Consider the following 14,029-nt stretch of genomic DNA (forward strand, 5'->3'; position numbering starts at 1 on the left):
TGTAATCACCATTTGCCTCATGCAGCGCAACACATGTCATTCACATAGAGTTGATTGTGGCCTGTGGAATGTTGTCCCACTCCTCTTAACTGGCTGTGCAAGGTTGGTGGATATTGGCGGGAACTGGAACACGCTGTCGTACACATCGATCCAACTTATCTCTCTCTCTATCCCTCTTTCTCTCCTTCTCTCCCCCTATCTCCACCCCCCCCCCCCCTCTCTCTTTTTCACCCCCACCCCTCCCCTCCTCCCCCCCAGCGGGTGAGTTGTATGCATTGTGTGGAGCATTGTTTGAGATGACCAGTATGATGACTCTGCTGGTGATAGCCGTGGACCGCAACTTCGTCATTACGCGGCCGCTGGCGTCCATGGGTGTGATGCCACGACGTATGGCCCTCTACGTCATGGCTGCTGCCTGGCTCTACTCTTTCGCCTGGTCTCTACCGCCCTTCTTTGGCTGGAGTGAGTACGCACACAGACAGACAGACACACAATCGCTCTGTGTGTCTAAGGGATACACATCGTATCAGTGTGTGTATATCTAAGTGTGTGTGTGTGACCTGTCAGGTGCGTATGTCCCAGAGGGGTTGATGACGTCGTGTTCGTGGGACTACATGACATTCACGCCGTCCGTCCGCTCTTACACCATGTTGCTCTTCATCTTCGTCTTCTTCATCCCCCTCTTCATCATCATCTACTGTTATGTCTGCATCTTCACTGCTATACGCAGCGCTACATGGTGAGCACACACGCACACACACACAGGGCTACTCAGTGTATTAGTATTGATGTTGATGCTCTTGTATGTTATTGATTGATCCATACTTTCTGCTGATACTTTCTTTTCACCGATGACCACTGTCAGTAATGGTCATTATGTAAATGTGTGTGTTTGACTGTGTTGCAGGACTGTGCGTAAGATAAATGAGGGCACCGGGGACTCAGTGATGAGCATACATAAGATGAGGAGTGAGTGGAAGACGGCCAAGATCGCTCTCATTGTCATCCTGCTCTATGTCACCTCCTGGGCCCCATACTCCTGTGTCGCTCTCACCGCCTTCGCAGGGTAGGATGGTGTGTGTGTGTGTGTGTGTGTGTGTGTGTGTGTGTGTGTGTCTGATCATAGTACCCCACCCCCCCTCTCAACTGTATGGATGTGCCAGCTTAGGAACAGTGATACTGTGTAAGAAAGTCAGCTCTGTTTTCATCTAGTGTTCTCGGAGTTCATATTTTTCTATCCTTCTATTTCTCTCTCTTTCCAGGTATGCTGGCATGCTGACTCCGCATGTGAACTTTGTTCCTGCTGCCATCGCTAAAGCCTCTGCCATCCACAACCCCATTATATACGCCATAACACACCCCAAATGCAGGTGCATACATCACCATCACACACCTCAAATACACAGATACATATCATCTTTAAACACATTCATATGTTGATGTAACTACTATCAATTAATTAACCTAGATTAAAAAGAGGGTTCTATTCAATAAGTAGCTGACCGAGCATCTTCTGTCTGACCCATGTTTGTTCCCTGTGTTACCGTAGTAACCTAATGTGTGTGTCAGTAATGACTCAGTGAGTCCAAGGTGGCCTCTAACCTTTAAAAGAGACACAGACCCCATGGGGCCATAATTGCGAACTTTAGAAAAAGTTTAAGTTAAAGGTTAACTTTAAGCATCAGACAATTACTGATGTAGTGTCACTATATAGAACACAACATTGTAGCTGGTCCCATCAGATAACGTGGCACACGTTAGCCCTATGCTACCATCACCAGGTGCCAGTGATTATTTTCTGTAACAACTTCCTTATCAGCCTAACAAAGATGTAAAACTTTTTCTCCACAAGCCAATGGCATTTTTTAAAAACAGTTTAACTCGGCCACCAGAGGGATTTTGTAAACCTCCAAAGTCAAGGTTTACTTTTGTTCCACTTGTTCTGTCACAAGTACCAATATGTTGCGTGATTCATCCTTGACTAGTCTACTAGCCACTATTGTTAAACAAATGTTAATCAAAATTCAAAATACACGTTCTCATATATGACAAAAGCACATGCTGTTGTTTGTCCATTTAACACAAAACCTTGTCTTTTTAAGAAGAAAAAAATATATAAAGGATGTCTATACAATATGTAAGTTTCTCCTACATAGTATATAAAAAGAAAAAGTCGAAGAGCCTTGTGGCCTTGTCAAATAGCTGTCATTTACCACAAATTACATCGCTGCCAGGTGGCGTACAGTGCTAAGGTGCTTAACCCTGAAACTCTGGACTACAAGACTCATGGGTTTGCAGTCCCCTACAAGTTAAGGAAAAAACTGTTCACAGTTGGTCCTCGATGCAAGATTCAAATAAGGCACGTGATGAAGTGGGTGATTATAATAATGCATGTAATACACATTAATTAAATTGTGTTTTTAGTCTAACAGGAACATTGTACTATGCTGTTATATACAGTTGAATTCGGAAGTTTACATACACCTTAGCCAAATACATTTCAACTCATTTTTTCACAATTCCTGACATTTAATCCAAGTAAGAATTCCCTGTCTTAAGTCAGTTAGGATCACCACTTTATTTTAAGAATGTGAAATGTCAGAATAATAGTAGAGAGAATGATTTATTTCAGCTTTTATTTCTTTTATCACATTCCCAGTGGAACAGAAGTTTACATACACTCAATTAGTACTTGGTAGCATTGCCTTTAAATTGTTTAACTTGGGTCAAACGTTTTGGGTAGCCTTCCACAAGCTTCCCACAATAAGTTGGGTGAATTGTGGCCCATTCCTCCTGACAGAGCTGGTGTAACTGAGTCAGGTTTGTAGGCCTCCTTGCTCGCACATGCTTTTTCAGTTCTACCCACACATTTTCTATAGGATTGAGGTCAGGGCTTTGTGATGGCCACTCCAATACCTTGACTTCATTGTCCTTAAGCCATTTTGCCACAACTTTGGAAGTATGCTTGGGGTCACTGTCCATTTGGAAGACCCATTTGCGACCAAGCTTTAACTTCCTGACTGATGTCTTGAGATGTTGCTTCAATATATCCACATCATTTTCTTCCCTCATGACGCCACCTATTTTGTGAAGTGCACCAGTCCCTCCTGCAGCAAAGCACCCCCACAACATGATGCTGCCACCCCGGTTGGGATGGTGTACTTCGGCTGCAAGCCTCCCCCTTTTTCCTCCAAACATAACGATGTTCATTATGGCAAACTGTTCTATTTCTGTTTCATCAGACCAGAGGACATTTCTCCAAAAAGTGAGATCTTGGCCCCATGCGCAGTTGCAAACCGTAGTCTGACTTTTTTATGGCGGTTTTGGAGCAGTGGCTTCTTCCTTGCTGACCGGCCTTTCAGGTTATGTCGACAGGACTCGTTTTACTGTGGATATAGATACTTTTGTACCTGTTTCCTCCAGCATCTCCACAAGGTCCTTTGCTGTTGTTCTGGGATTGATTTGCACTTTTCGCACCAAAGAATGTTCATCTCTAGGAGACAGAACGCGTCTCCTTCCTGAGCGGTATGACAGCTGCGTGGTCCCATGTTGTTTATACTTGCATATATTGTTTGTACAGATGAATGTGGTACCTTCAGGCATTTGGAAATTGCTCCCAAGGATGAATCAGACTTGTGGAGGTCTACAAATTTTTTTCTGAGGTCTTGGCTGATTTATTTTGATTTTCCCATGATGTCAGGCAAAGAGGCCCTGAGTTTGAAGGTAGGCCTTGAAATACATCCACAGGTACACCTGCAATTGACTCAAATGAAGTCAATTAGCCTATCAGAAGCTCTAAAGCCATGACATAATTTCTTTGAATTTTCCAAGCTGTTTAAAGGCACAGTCAACTTAGTGTATGTAAACTTCTGACCCACTGGAATTGTGATACAGTGAATTATAAGTTGGAATTGTTGGAAAAATTACTTGTGTCATGCACAAAGTAGATGTCCTAACCGACATGCCAAAACTATAGTTTGTTAACAAGAAATATGTGGAGTGGTTGAAAAACAAGTTTTAATGAGTCCAACTTAAAACCTGTTGGGGCTAGGGGGCAGTATTTGCACGGCCGGATAAAAAACGTACCCGATTTAAACTGTTTACTACTCTTGCCCAGAAACTAGAATATGCATATAATTAGTAGATTTGGATAGAAAACGCTCTAAAGTTTCTAAAACTGTTTGAATGGTGTCTGTGAGTATAACAGAACTCATATGGCAGTCAAAACCCTGAGACAAATCCTAACAGGAAGTGGAAATCTGATGTGTGGAATCACTTTCAAGCCTTTGCCTATGAAACACACAGGGACTGGTTACTCATTTAGCACTTCCTAAGGCTTCCACTAGATGTCAACAGTCTTTACAAAGTGGTTTGAGTCTTCTTCGGTAAAAACAGACCGAACGAGAAGGCTGGAAACTTGGTCACAAGTGGATGGCCATTACTACTATGGCGCACGTACATGTGGGGACTGTTTTTTTCCGAAACGTTTTATAAGACAATGCAATCGTCCGCTTTGAATATTATTGAAGTTCTGATTGAAAAAGACCCTAAAGATTTATGCTATACAATGTTTGACATGTTTGAACGAACGTAAATAGATTTATTTTGTACTTTTCGTGGCAACATGTTCCGCGCGCATCGTACATTTGGAGTAGCCTACAGAACGCGGAAACAACAAGGAGCTATTTCGACATAAATTATGAACTTTATCGAACAAAACAACATTTGTTGTGGACCTGGGATTCCTGGAAGTGCCTTCTGATGAACAATATCAAAGGTAAGTGAATATTTCTAATACTATTTATGATTGTAGATGGTTCCAAGATGGTGCTGGTCTGTATCGCCTAGCGTATTTTTCTGAGCACAGTACTCAGATTATTGCAAAGTGTGATTTCCCAGTAAAGTTATTTTGAAATCTGGCAATGCGGTTGCATTCACGAGATGTTAATCTATAATTCTTTGAATGACAATATTATATTTTACCAATGTTTTCGAATAGTAATTTTGTAAATTGTAGCGTTGATTCACTGGCGGTATTGGAGGGAAAATATTTTCTGAACATCACCGCCATTGTAAAATGCTGTTTTTGGATATAAATATGAACTTGATAGAACAAAAAACGCATGTATTGTCTAACATAATGTCCTAGGAGTGTCATTTGATGAAGATTGTCAAAGGTTAGTGCATAATTTTAGCTGGTTTTCTGCTTTTGGTGACGCCTGTACTTGCATTGAAAATGGCTGTGTGTAATGTTTTGTCTATGTACTGTCCTAACATAATCTAACTTTATGCTTTCGCCGTAAAGCCTCTTTGAAATCGGACAACGTGGTTAGATTAAGGAGATGTTTATCTTTGAAGTGGTGTAAAATAGTTGTATGTTTGAGAAATTTGAATTATGACATTTTGTTGTTTTCAAATTTGGCGGTCTGATATTTCACTGGCTGTTGATAGTGTGTACCGCGGGTGGGACGTAGCCCATAGAAGTTAAGTGTATGTTAACTTCCGACTTCAACTGTTGGTGCAGAGGTCGAGAGAATTTTGAGTAATCAAGTTGACAGTGACAATTTCAATACCGTCACACTCTTGCCTGCATCCAGCTGACCTAGATTGTAATCTTTAGTCCAACAATTGCAAATGACAGTTTCTATTGGACAAATTCAGGTATGTTTATCCCTGTTTGGTTCTGTTTGCTTCCATTTAAGAAATGTTTTTTCAACGGAATCGGCAGAATGAATACACCCCCAATCACATGCAAACAACTATGAAATAACACATATGGAATCAGTTAAGAACAAATTCTTATTTACAAGGACAGCCTACTCCCCAACAAGGATTTGAACCCAGGTCTCCCACTTTCCCCGCATTCTGGCCTGCTCTCCCTTATGTAAGGAATTAGGCACTTTCCCATTTTTGCTACAGTATGTATTGTAGACTGCACAGTTGCCTAATAAACAAATCTTGTTAATAAAATAATGATAAAAAACACTCTTTCAAAATGCAGATGTTGATTTAGTTATAGATCCATAACGAATTACTATGGGAATAAATATCACTGATTTACAGAAATCTTGGAACAAAGTTGTCTAATGAAGGCAGACAATTTAGAATCCTCCAATCCTGTAGCCTACTCCCGACCGTCACGTTGTACAGCGCCATATGTTCTATTCCATTCTAACGGAAACCCTAAGGGTTCTGTTTTGTCATGGAATAGAAACACCATAATATTATTCAAATGATTTAAGCAAGTACCAGTCAAAAGTTTGGACACACCTACTCATTCCAGGATTTTTCTATATATATACTATTTTCTACATTGTAGAATAATATTGAAGACATCACAACTATGAAATAACACATATGGAATCAGTTAAGAACAAAGACAGCCTACCCCTTCCTCCCCATCGGGATTGAACCCCGGTCTCCCGTCCGCACGACACAGGGATTTTTTTTAGCTAAATAGCCCAGTTTTCCGTTCCATTCTAACGGAATGAATAAAAACACCATAATTTCTTAAAATCAATCCCATATACTATGTTATTACAAAAAAGGTTTTAAATTCTCTGGTAACTTTGATTTGGTGGACAACATGTCAGTTTATGCTGCAAGAGCTCTGATCGGTTGGAGGACGTCCTCCGGAAGTTGTCATAATTACTGTGTAAGTCTATGGAAAGGAGTGAGAACCATGAGCCTCCTAGGTTTTGTATTGAAGTCAATGTATCAAGAGGAGGACGGAAGCTAGCTCTGGATTGATTGGATTGAAACGCAGCCCCTGCAAATAAACAGATCTCTTGCTCAAACTCACAGATTTTGATAGGGATTTATTTATTAAATTATATTACTTATATTGAGGTTAGGGTTAGGGGTTAGGTTAAGGTTTAGGGGAAGGGTTAGCTAACATGCTAAGTAGTTGCAAAGTAGCTAAAAAGTAGTAAGTAGTTTCAAAGTTGCTAAATAGTTGTCCGTGATGCGATTTGAACAATCACCCTTTGGGTTGCTAGACGTTCACATTATATGCTTACCCAGTTTTTCCTGATCTGGTAGTAGGCTAACCAACACCGGACCCTAGTTGTAGCGTATGACATAAATCAGCTGTAAAAGAAACATTTTTTTCTATGGGCTGTTATGGGAGCAGATTATGTTTCTATTCAGTAATGGTACTGTTATTTAGTATTTTATTAGGATCCACATTAGCTGTTGCGAAAGCAGCAGCTACTCTTCCTGGGGTCCACACAACATAAAACATGACACAATACAGAACATAAATTAACAAGAACAGCTCAAGGACAGAACCACATACATTTGGGCATATGGTTTAAAACAAACAACAACAAAAAACTCCTGGAAAAACATTGCCCAAGGGAGGATGAAAACATTAGAACCCTTTACAAAGACAGCAACTGCAATTGGACAAAAAAACAACAGGTCTGAGCTCCGCTGTATGCAGGATTGCATCGTGTAGGCCTATGTATCTGTAATTAAAAAGCAATTTATAATTGTTTGGGGTGGCGGGTATGAACTTCCATATAAAAGAGCTTGTCACATTTATATTGGCTTCCACTAGTTACCACAGCCACAAACTCAATCATAAAAATGTATAAAAAATATTTTAGCTTTTTAGTCTTAATTTAAGGTTAGGGTTAAGCATAAGGTTAGCAGTGTGGTTAAGGTTAGGGTTAAGGTTAGGGTTCGGTTTCGTTTTAGAATCACATTATAAGAAGATACATTTTAGAAATAGAAAGAGTTTATGACTTTGTGGCTATGGTAACTAGTGACGATCTTTTATATTCTTATGAAAGGGTTAATTGTTCATTTTTAATAGGCTAAAGTCACTTGATGAAGACATGCTGTTATAGCAACTCTGTTCTTTTGTTTTGAAGCTAAAATGTAATGAGTGTAGCATACAGACAATAAAATAAACCCTTAAATTGTTTGCACATACATGCTTGTGAATTGTTGCATCATTCAGTGTAATATGGTTTGGTTGCATTATTCAATAGTGTAATATGTTTTGGAAAAAAGTTTCTGTCATTGTTAATAGTTTGTGCTTACTGGCTAGTGGCTTCTCTGATATTTACGGTCAACTTGAGCTGCGAATCAAGAATGTCGCATTGCCAGCCACAATGAAAGGTAAAGCAAGGATGTGAATTAAAATCTAGAATTCTCTTTAACCACCTCGCTACTCACTCCCCTTCATATCTCGTAGTGGGAACAGGGCTTTAGTCACAGAGATCATTTCGTCTCATCTCGTTTAGTCAACTGAAATATAAAATCCTATGTGTTTAGTTATAGTTTTTTCTGGGTCTATTTAGCCAATTATAGTCGCGTCACATGCCAAATTATGAATATTTCAGTCACTAAGTTTGCACCCGCATTTTAATTGCTCCATGGCTCAGGCTGCCAAGTGGACACAAGGCTGTTTGGCTCGTCTCAGTCACAAAGAGGAATAACTTTGCAGCTGTTTCTGATTAATGAACAATGCCATGCTGGTGGTCGTAACATTCAAGTGAAACGAAACGTAGGCTGAAAGTAATGTGTATGTCATATCATAGGAAAATACACCGCATTCAGACGGATCTACACGAAGTGGGCAGTTCGGATCATACTTTGACGTAAACAATTACTTTTTGAGCCTGGAATCCATGTGGAATCCATGTGTTTGATGTATTTGATACCATTCCACATATTCTTCTCCAGTCATTACCATGAGCCCGTCCTCCCCAATTAAAGAACCACCAGCCTCATGTGGTATAGATAGCATTTGATTACTGCTACAGTGCTATTAGGAATCTTAATCAGATTGGTCCCGCAGTTCTTAATTATTTGTATTTTTCCCCCTTACTTTGTAATTGTTGACATTTTATTACATTGTTATGCGCTAGTAACATAAGCATTTCACTGCACACGCTATGACACCTGCCTAGTTGCGTACGCAACTAATACATTTTGATTTGATTTGATTTAAATCGTTGTGCAACATCATGGGTAAGCTCTGGCCTTCACCTTTCCGCTTGAAAAAGTGGATTTCTACTGGTGTGGGCGTTTAATATGCGTATCTACTCTGTTCCTAGTGACCTGTAATCTCTAACCCTTTAATAGTCTTTACGATGATTAGAAATAGATGTCAGATGGGGTTTTTATACTGTAGATTAGACAACCTTAAAACCTACCATCAGCTCTCTGGCTCAATGCAATGAATCTTCACTCACTCACTCACTCACTCACTCACTCACTCACTCACTCACTCACTCACTCACTCACTCACTCACTCACTCACTCACTCACTCACTCACTCACTCACTCACTCACTCACTCACTCACATATATCCAGCCTGGCAATCAGTAGGTACATCCCATGTATGGGTGTGTTCCTACCAGAGATCGTTATAGCAGCAGCAGATTCATGTCCTCCACCCGTCGTTCAACCCTCACCAGTACAACATCTGACCCCGGCAAGACTGGCAAGCGTCGCTTCTCCTTCGACAGTGAATCAGTGAGTCTTCCTGCCTCTCTCTCTTTAAACTTTAGGAACGTGGAGTCCTCTTGGCTCTCCCACCCCTATGAGGGGCCAGCTCCCGCTCATCCCTGGCAAAGCTGTTCTCTTTCCTGGCACCACTATGGTGGAATGAGCTTCCCCCTAAAATCAGGACAGCTGAGTCCCTCCCTTCTAAAAACTTCTGAAAACATTTCTTATTAACAGTGACTTTGTTGGTAGTGGCTTTATTGAGGACACATTTTACTTGCTATGACTGTGATATGTTGTAGTCTTACCTAGCTTTAAGAGGAATGCATTAACTGTCTGCTAACTGACTAAAATGTACATGTAAATGAGTGCAACATCAAACGTATGTCTTTGAATTGTGTGTGTGTGTGTGTGTGTGTGTGTGTGTGTGTGTGTGTGTGTGTGTGTGTGTGTGTGTGTGTCTGTGTGTGTGTGTGTGTGTGTGTGTGTTGGGGTGGGGTGGTGGTCCTGTCTGTCTGTGTCTCAGGGCCTTGCGGAGGCGGAACTCTCCTCTCGTCCGGCCAGTCGTCAGGTGTCCAGTGATGTCACCCAGCTCCACCCTACCTTCTCTCAGAGGTCAAAAGTTCATTGCTCCCTGAAGGTGAAAGGTCGCGACTCAGGGGTGTGAGAAAACCACCTCTCAGTCCCCCTCTGACCCTGCTTTCTGCTGCCTGCAACACATCACTGTGAGTGGCAGAATGTGTGTGTGTATCTCGGTATTGAACATATATTTACTGTGTGTTTCACAGTCACAATAGCCCACTTAGCTAAAGCTCCCCACTACTCTCTCTCGCCCTATAGGAGATGGGACATGTCAGTTTCTTTATTATAGATGTCTATATTTAATCCACACACACACACACGCACGCACACACACACACACACACACACACACACACACACACACACGATACTCCATTAGTTGTTCTGTAATCTGGTGCTTGTAATCCCCATGTGATGCTTTACATTTACGTACATCTATCACATGGCCCACATTGCACTGTTAGGGTCTTTGTTCTTCTGCGTGTGTGTGTGTGTGTGTGTGTGTGTGTGTGTGTGTGTGTGTGTGTGTGTGTGTGTGTGTGTGTGTGTGTGTGTGTGTGTGTGTATGCTGACCATGTCTTTCCTTTCCAGACTCTGACAGAGCCAGAGGACATCTCCATGTCTGAGGTCATTGGTTTGACCAATATCCTTCCTGCTACTGTAAGTATACTGGCCAATCAAATATGTTTTCTCAATGCCCTGTGCAAATCCTGTAATGATAGTTCTGTCCAGTGGCCTATCCCATTAGTGAGTGCAGACATATATACATGTACTGTATAGTTTAAACACATTAGCAATCAACCAGTCAATGAATAGGTTTGACAGTATTATGCCGTGAGAATGACACCACACTGTCTCTCTCTGTCGCAGCTGGAAGATGTCAGAAAGGAAAAGTCTAAAGGCGTAAGTGGGCATGTCCCTTCCACATGCCTAAATGACTCGATCCCTGCCATCATCGTCACCTCTATGTAAATCCCCTAAATGGGTGGGGTCTGTTGTGAGTGATCCACTGGATGTTGTGCGATTGGACAAAGTGTGACACAGCGCTGTGTGTCTGTGTGTCGTTTCTCTCCTCTACAGGGCTGAAAAACTACCAGCATGGTATCTAGTGTCTGTGTGTTGTTTCTCTCCTCTACAGGGCTGAAAAACTACCAGCATGGTATCTAGTGTCTGTGTGTCGTTTCTCTCCTCTACAGGGCTCTACACTACCAGCGTGGTATCTAGTGTCTGTGTGTCGTTTCTCTCCTCCGCTACAGGGCTCTACACTACCAGCGTGGTATCTAGTGTCTGTGTGTCGTTTCTCTCCTCCTCTACAGGGCTCTACACTATCAGCATGGTATATAGTGTCTGTGTGTCGTTTCTCTCCTCTACAGGGCTCTACACTACCAGCATGGTATCTAGTGTCTGTGTGTCGTTTCTCTCCTCTACAGGGCTCTACACTACCAGCGTGGTATCTAGTGTCTGTGTGTCGTTTCTCTCCTCTACAGGGCTCTACACTACCAGCGTGGTATCTAGTGTCTGTGTGTCGTTTCTCTCCTCTACAGGGCTCTACACTACCAGCGTGGTATCTAGTGTCTGTGTGTCGTTTCTCTCCTCTACAGGGCTCTACACTACCAGCGTGGTATCTAGTGTCTGTGTGTCGTTTCTCTCCTCTACAGGGCTCTACACTACCAGCGTGGTATCTAGTGTCTGTGTGTCGTTTCTCTCCTCTACAGGGCTCTACACTACCAGCGTGGTATCTAGTGTCTGTGTGTCGTTTCTCTCCTCCTCTACAGGGCTCTACACTACCAGCATGGTATCTAGTGTCTGTGTGTCGTTTCTCTCCTCTACAGGGCTCTACACTACCAGCATGGTATCTAGTGTCTGTGTGTGTAACAGTATTGATTCCATCCCGCTCCTTGCCCCAACTTGGGCTTAAACCAGGGACCCTCTGAACACATCAAATACAGTCACCCAAGAAGCATGGTTACCTATCGCTCCACAAAAGCTGCTGCTCCTTGCAGAGCAAGGGGAACAACTACTTCAAGGTCTCAGAGCGACTGACGTCACCGATTTAAACACTGGTAGCACGCACTGCTAACTAGCTAGCCATATCACACCGGTTACGTGTGAAATGTATATGTTCTCTCCACATTCTCTCCCTCCTCCTTTCCCTCCCTCCTCCCCCACTTTCTCTCTCCCTCCTGAATGTATTTACACAAAGTGACTGTAGGCTATTTCTCCGCTTCTCCCTGAAGAATACACAGTTTTGCTACCCCTCAGGGAATTAAAGGCATTGTGTTGGTATTATTATGGGATCGAGGGAGTTTTTTACAATATTCTTTTCTTTTTTTACCGTTCTACATTTCAAGGGAGAATGGCAGAATGGGTTATTGTCTATTGCCTATCACCATTCAGACCTGTCACCTAACTGTCTGTGTGTGTGTGTGTGTGTGTGTGTGTGTGTCTGTGTGTGTGTGTGTGTGTGTGTGTGTGTGTGTGTGTGTGTGTGTGTGTGTGTGTGTGTGTGTGTGGTTAGGGAAAGGTTAGGGGAGATGTTTCTACTGTATATGGTCCTAACCCAGTGCCCCAGACAGCACCATATTGATAAGATAATAAAGATATTGTGAGTGTATGAGAGTGTATGTGATAAGGTGTGTGTGTACTCAATTGTGTTAATCGTCATTTCGGCACCATACACGGCCCTGCCCCAATTTATGTTTGTATGTGTGTGTGTGTGAGCACACATCATAGCCCTTACGCAACACTTAACAATCCACAACATTTGAGCAACATTGTTCTTTCTGAACGTCCATTTTTCTAAATGGCACCCTATTCCCTAGTGTACTACTTTTAACAAGAGCCCTATGTAGGGAACAGGGTGTTATTTGGGACAGTGTATTTCTCTGCTGCACGTCGACTCTATGGTTGTAATGATCTCTCTGGTGTGCTAATACAGATTTTGTTGTGGTTCGGAATGTTGATGCGCTGATTGATTTGTAATGTCTTATATCTGTCACGTCCTGACCAGTAAAGGGGTTATTTGTTATTGTAGTTTGGTCAGGACGTGGCAGGGGGTATTTGTTTAGAGTGTTTCGGGGTTTTTGGTTATTGTTCTGGTTTTGTATTTCTATGATTTTCTAGGTTGTGTATTTCTTTGTTGGCCTGGTATGGCTCTCAATCAGGAACAACTGTACATCGTTGCTGCTGATTGGGAGTCATACTTAGGTAGCCCTTTCTTCACCTGTGGTTTGTGGGAAGTTGTTTTTGCATAGCTGTGTGTAGCCTGCATTACTGTTCGTTCGTTTTCTTGTTTTGTTTCGTTAAGTGTTCTAATAAAAGTTCAAATGAGCACTCAACCCGCTGCGCCTTGGTCCATTACATACGACGATCGTTACAATATCGATGAACTGATTGACTTGTTATGTCTTGTGTCGAGGAAAAGAACAACTTTTCAGCTGTTATATTATTGAAATATTATTCAAAATCTATGTTCTAAATGATGTGAGGGTTTATTGTAGATTTGTGATGGATGTGTAAAATGGTTTATTTTAGTTCATGTATTTTTCTGAACAAATGTATTACTGGCAGCTGTGTGTTGGTATCTGGTTGGTATGGACTATTTACCATCAGCAGTGTATGCCAGTGTTGTGAGAAGTTGGATAGAAAATAAAGGTTTGCTGATGTGTGATCAGGACTTTGAAAACACATCTTGTTATCGGCACAGTGAACGGTACATGACAGTACTGTCTATGAGGATTAGCACGTGTCTCTCCTCCTTATTAACCTGAGTGCATGTTATTACACATTATAATCTCTGGCGGGTAAGTAATACTGTCAAACACTATCATTCCCAAGTGCTCAGGGCAAGCAAATTGGCTTGTCCCACTAGTGATGAGCAGAGTTGTAGTGACATCTATTATTTTGAATGCTAGAAAGTAAAGTATGTCATATATTGTATACAGATGTATTTTTCTATTGCAAATTTGTGTCGCTAATTTGTGTCGC

At 41.8% G+C, this 14,029-nt stretch overlaps 1 protein-coding gene across 1 annotated transcript; it reads left to right on the forward strand.

The window, feature by feature from the left end:
- Window positions 1-263: 263 nt before the first annotated feature.
- Window positions 264-1,761, forward strand: LOC106589420 (melanopsin-A). The gene is made up of 4 exons (XM_082970466.1): window positions 264-462; window positions 568-739; window positions 908-1,066; window positions 1,263-1,761. Exons 1-4 carry the CDS (start codon window positions 297-299, stop codon window positions 1,438-1,440), a joined length of 675 nt encoding a protein of 224 aa, XP_082826592.1. The 5' UTR covers window positions 264-296; the 3' UTR covers window positions 1,441-1,761.
- The last annotated feature ends 12,268 nt before the right edge of the window (window positions 1,762-14,029 follow it).

The sequence above is a fragment of the Salmo salar genome, chromosome 28, assembly GCF_965601325.2.
Source record: "Salmo salar chromosome 28, fSalSal1, whole genome shotgun sequence".
NCBI classification, from domain to species: Eukaryota; Metazoa; Chordata; class Actinopteri; order Salmoniformes; family Salmonidae; genus Salmo; species Salmo salar.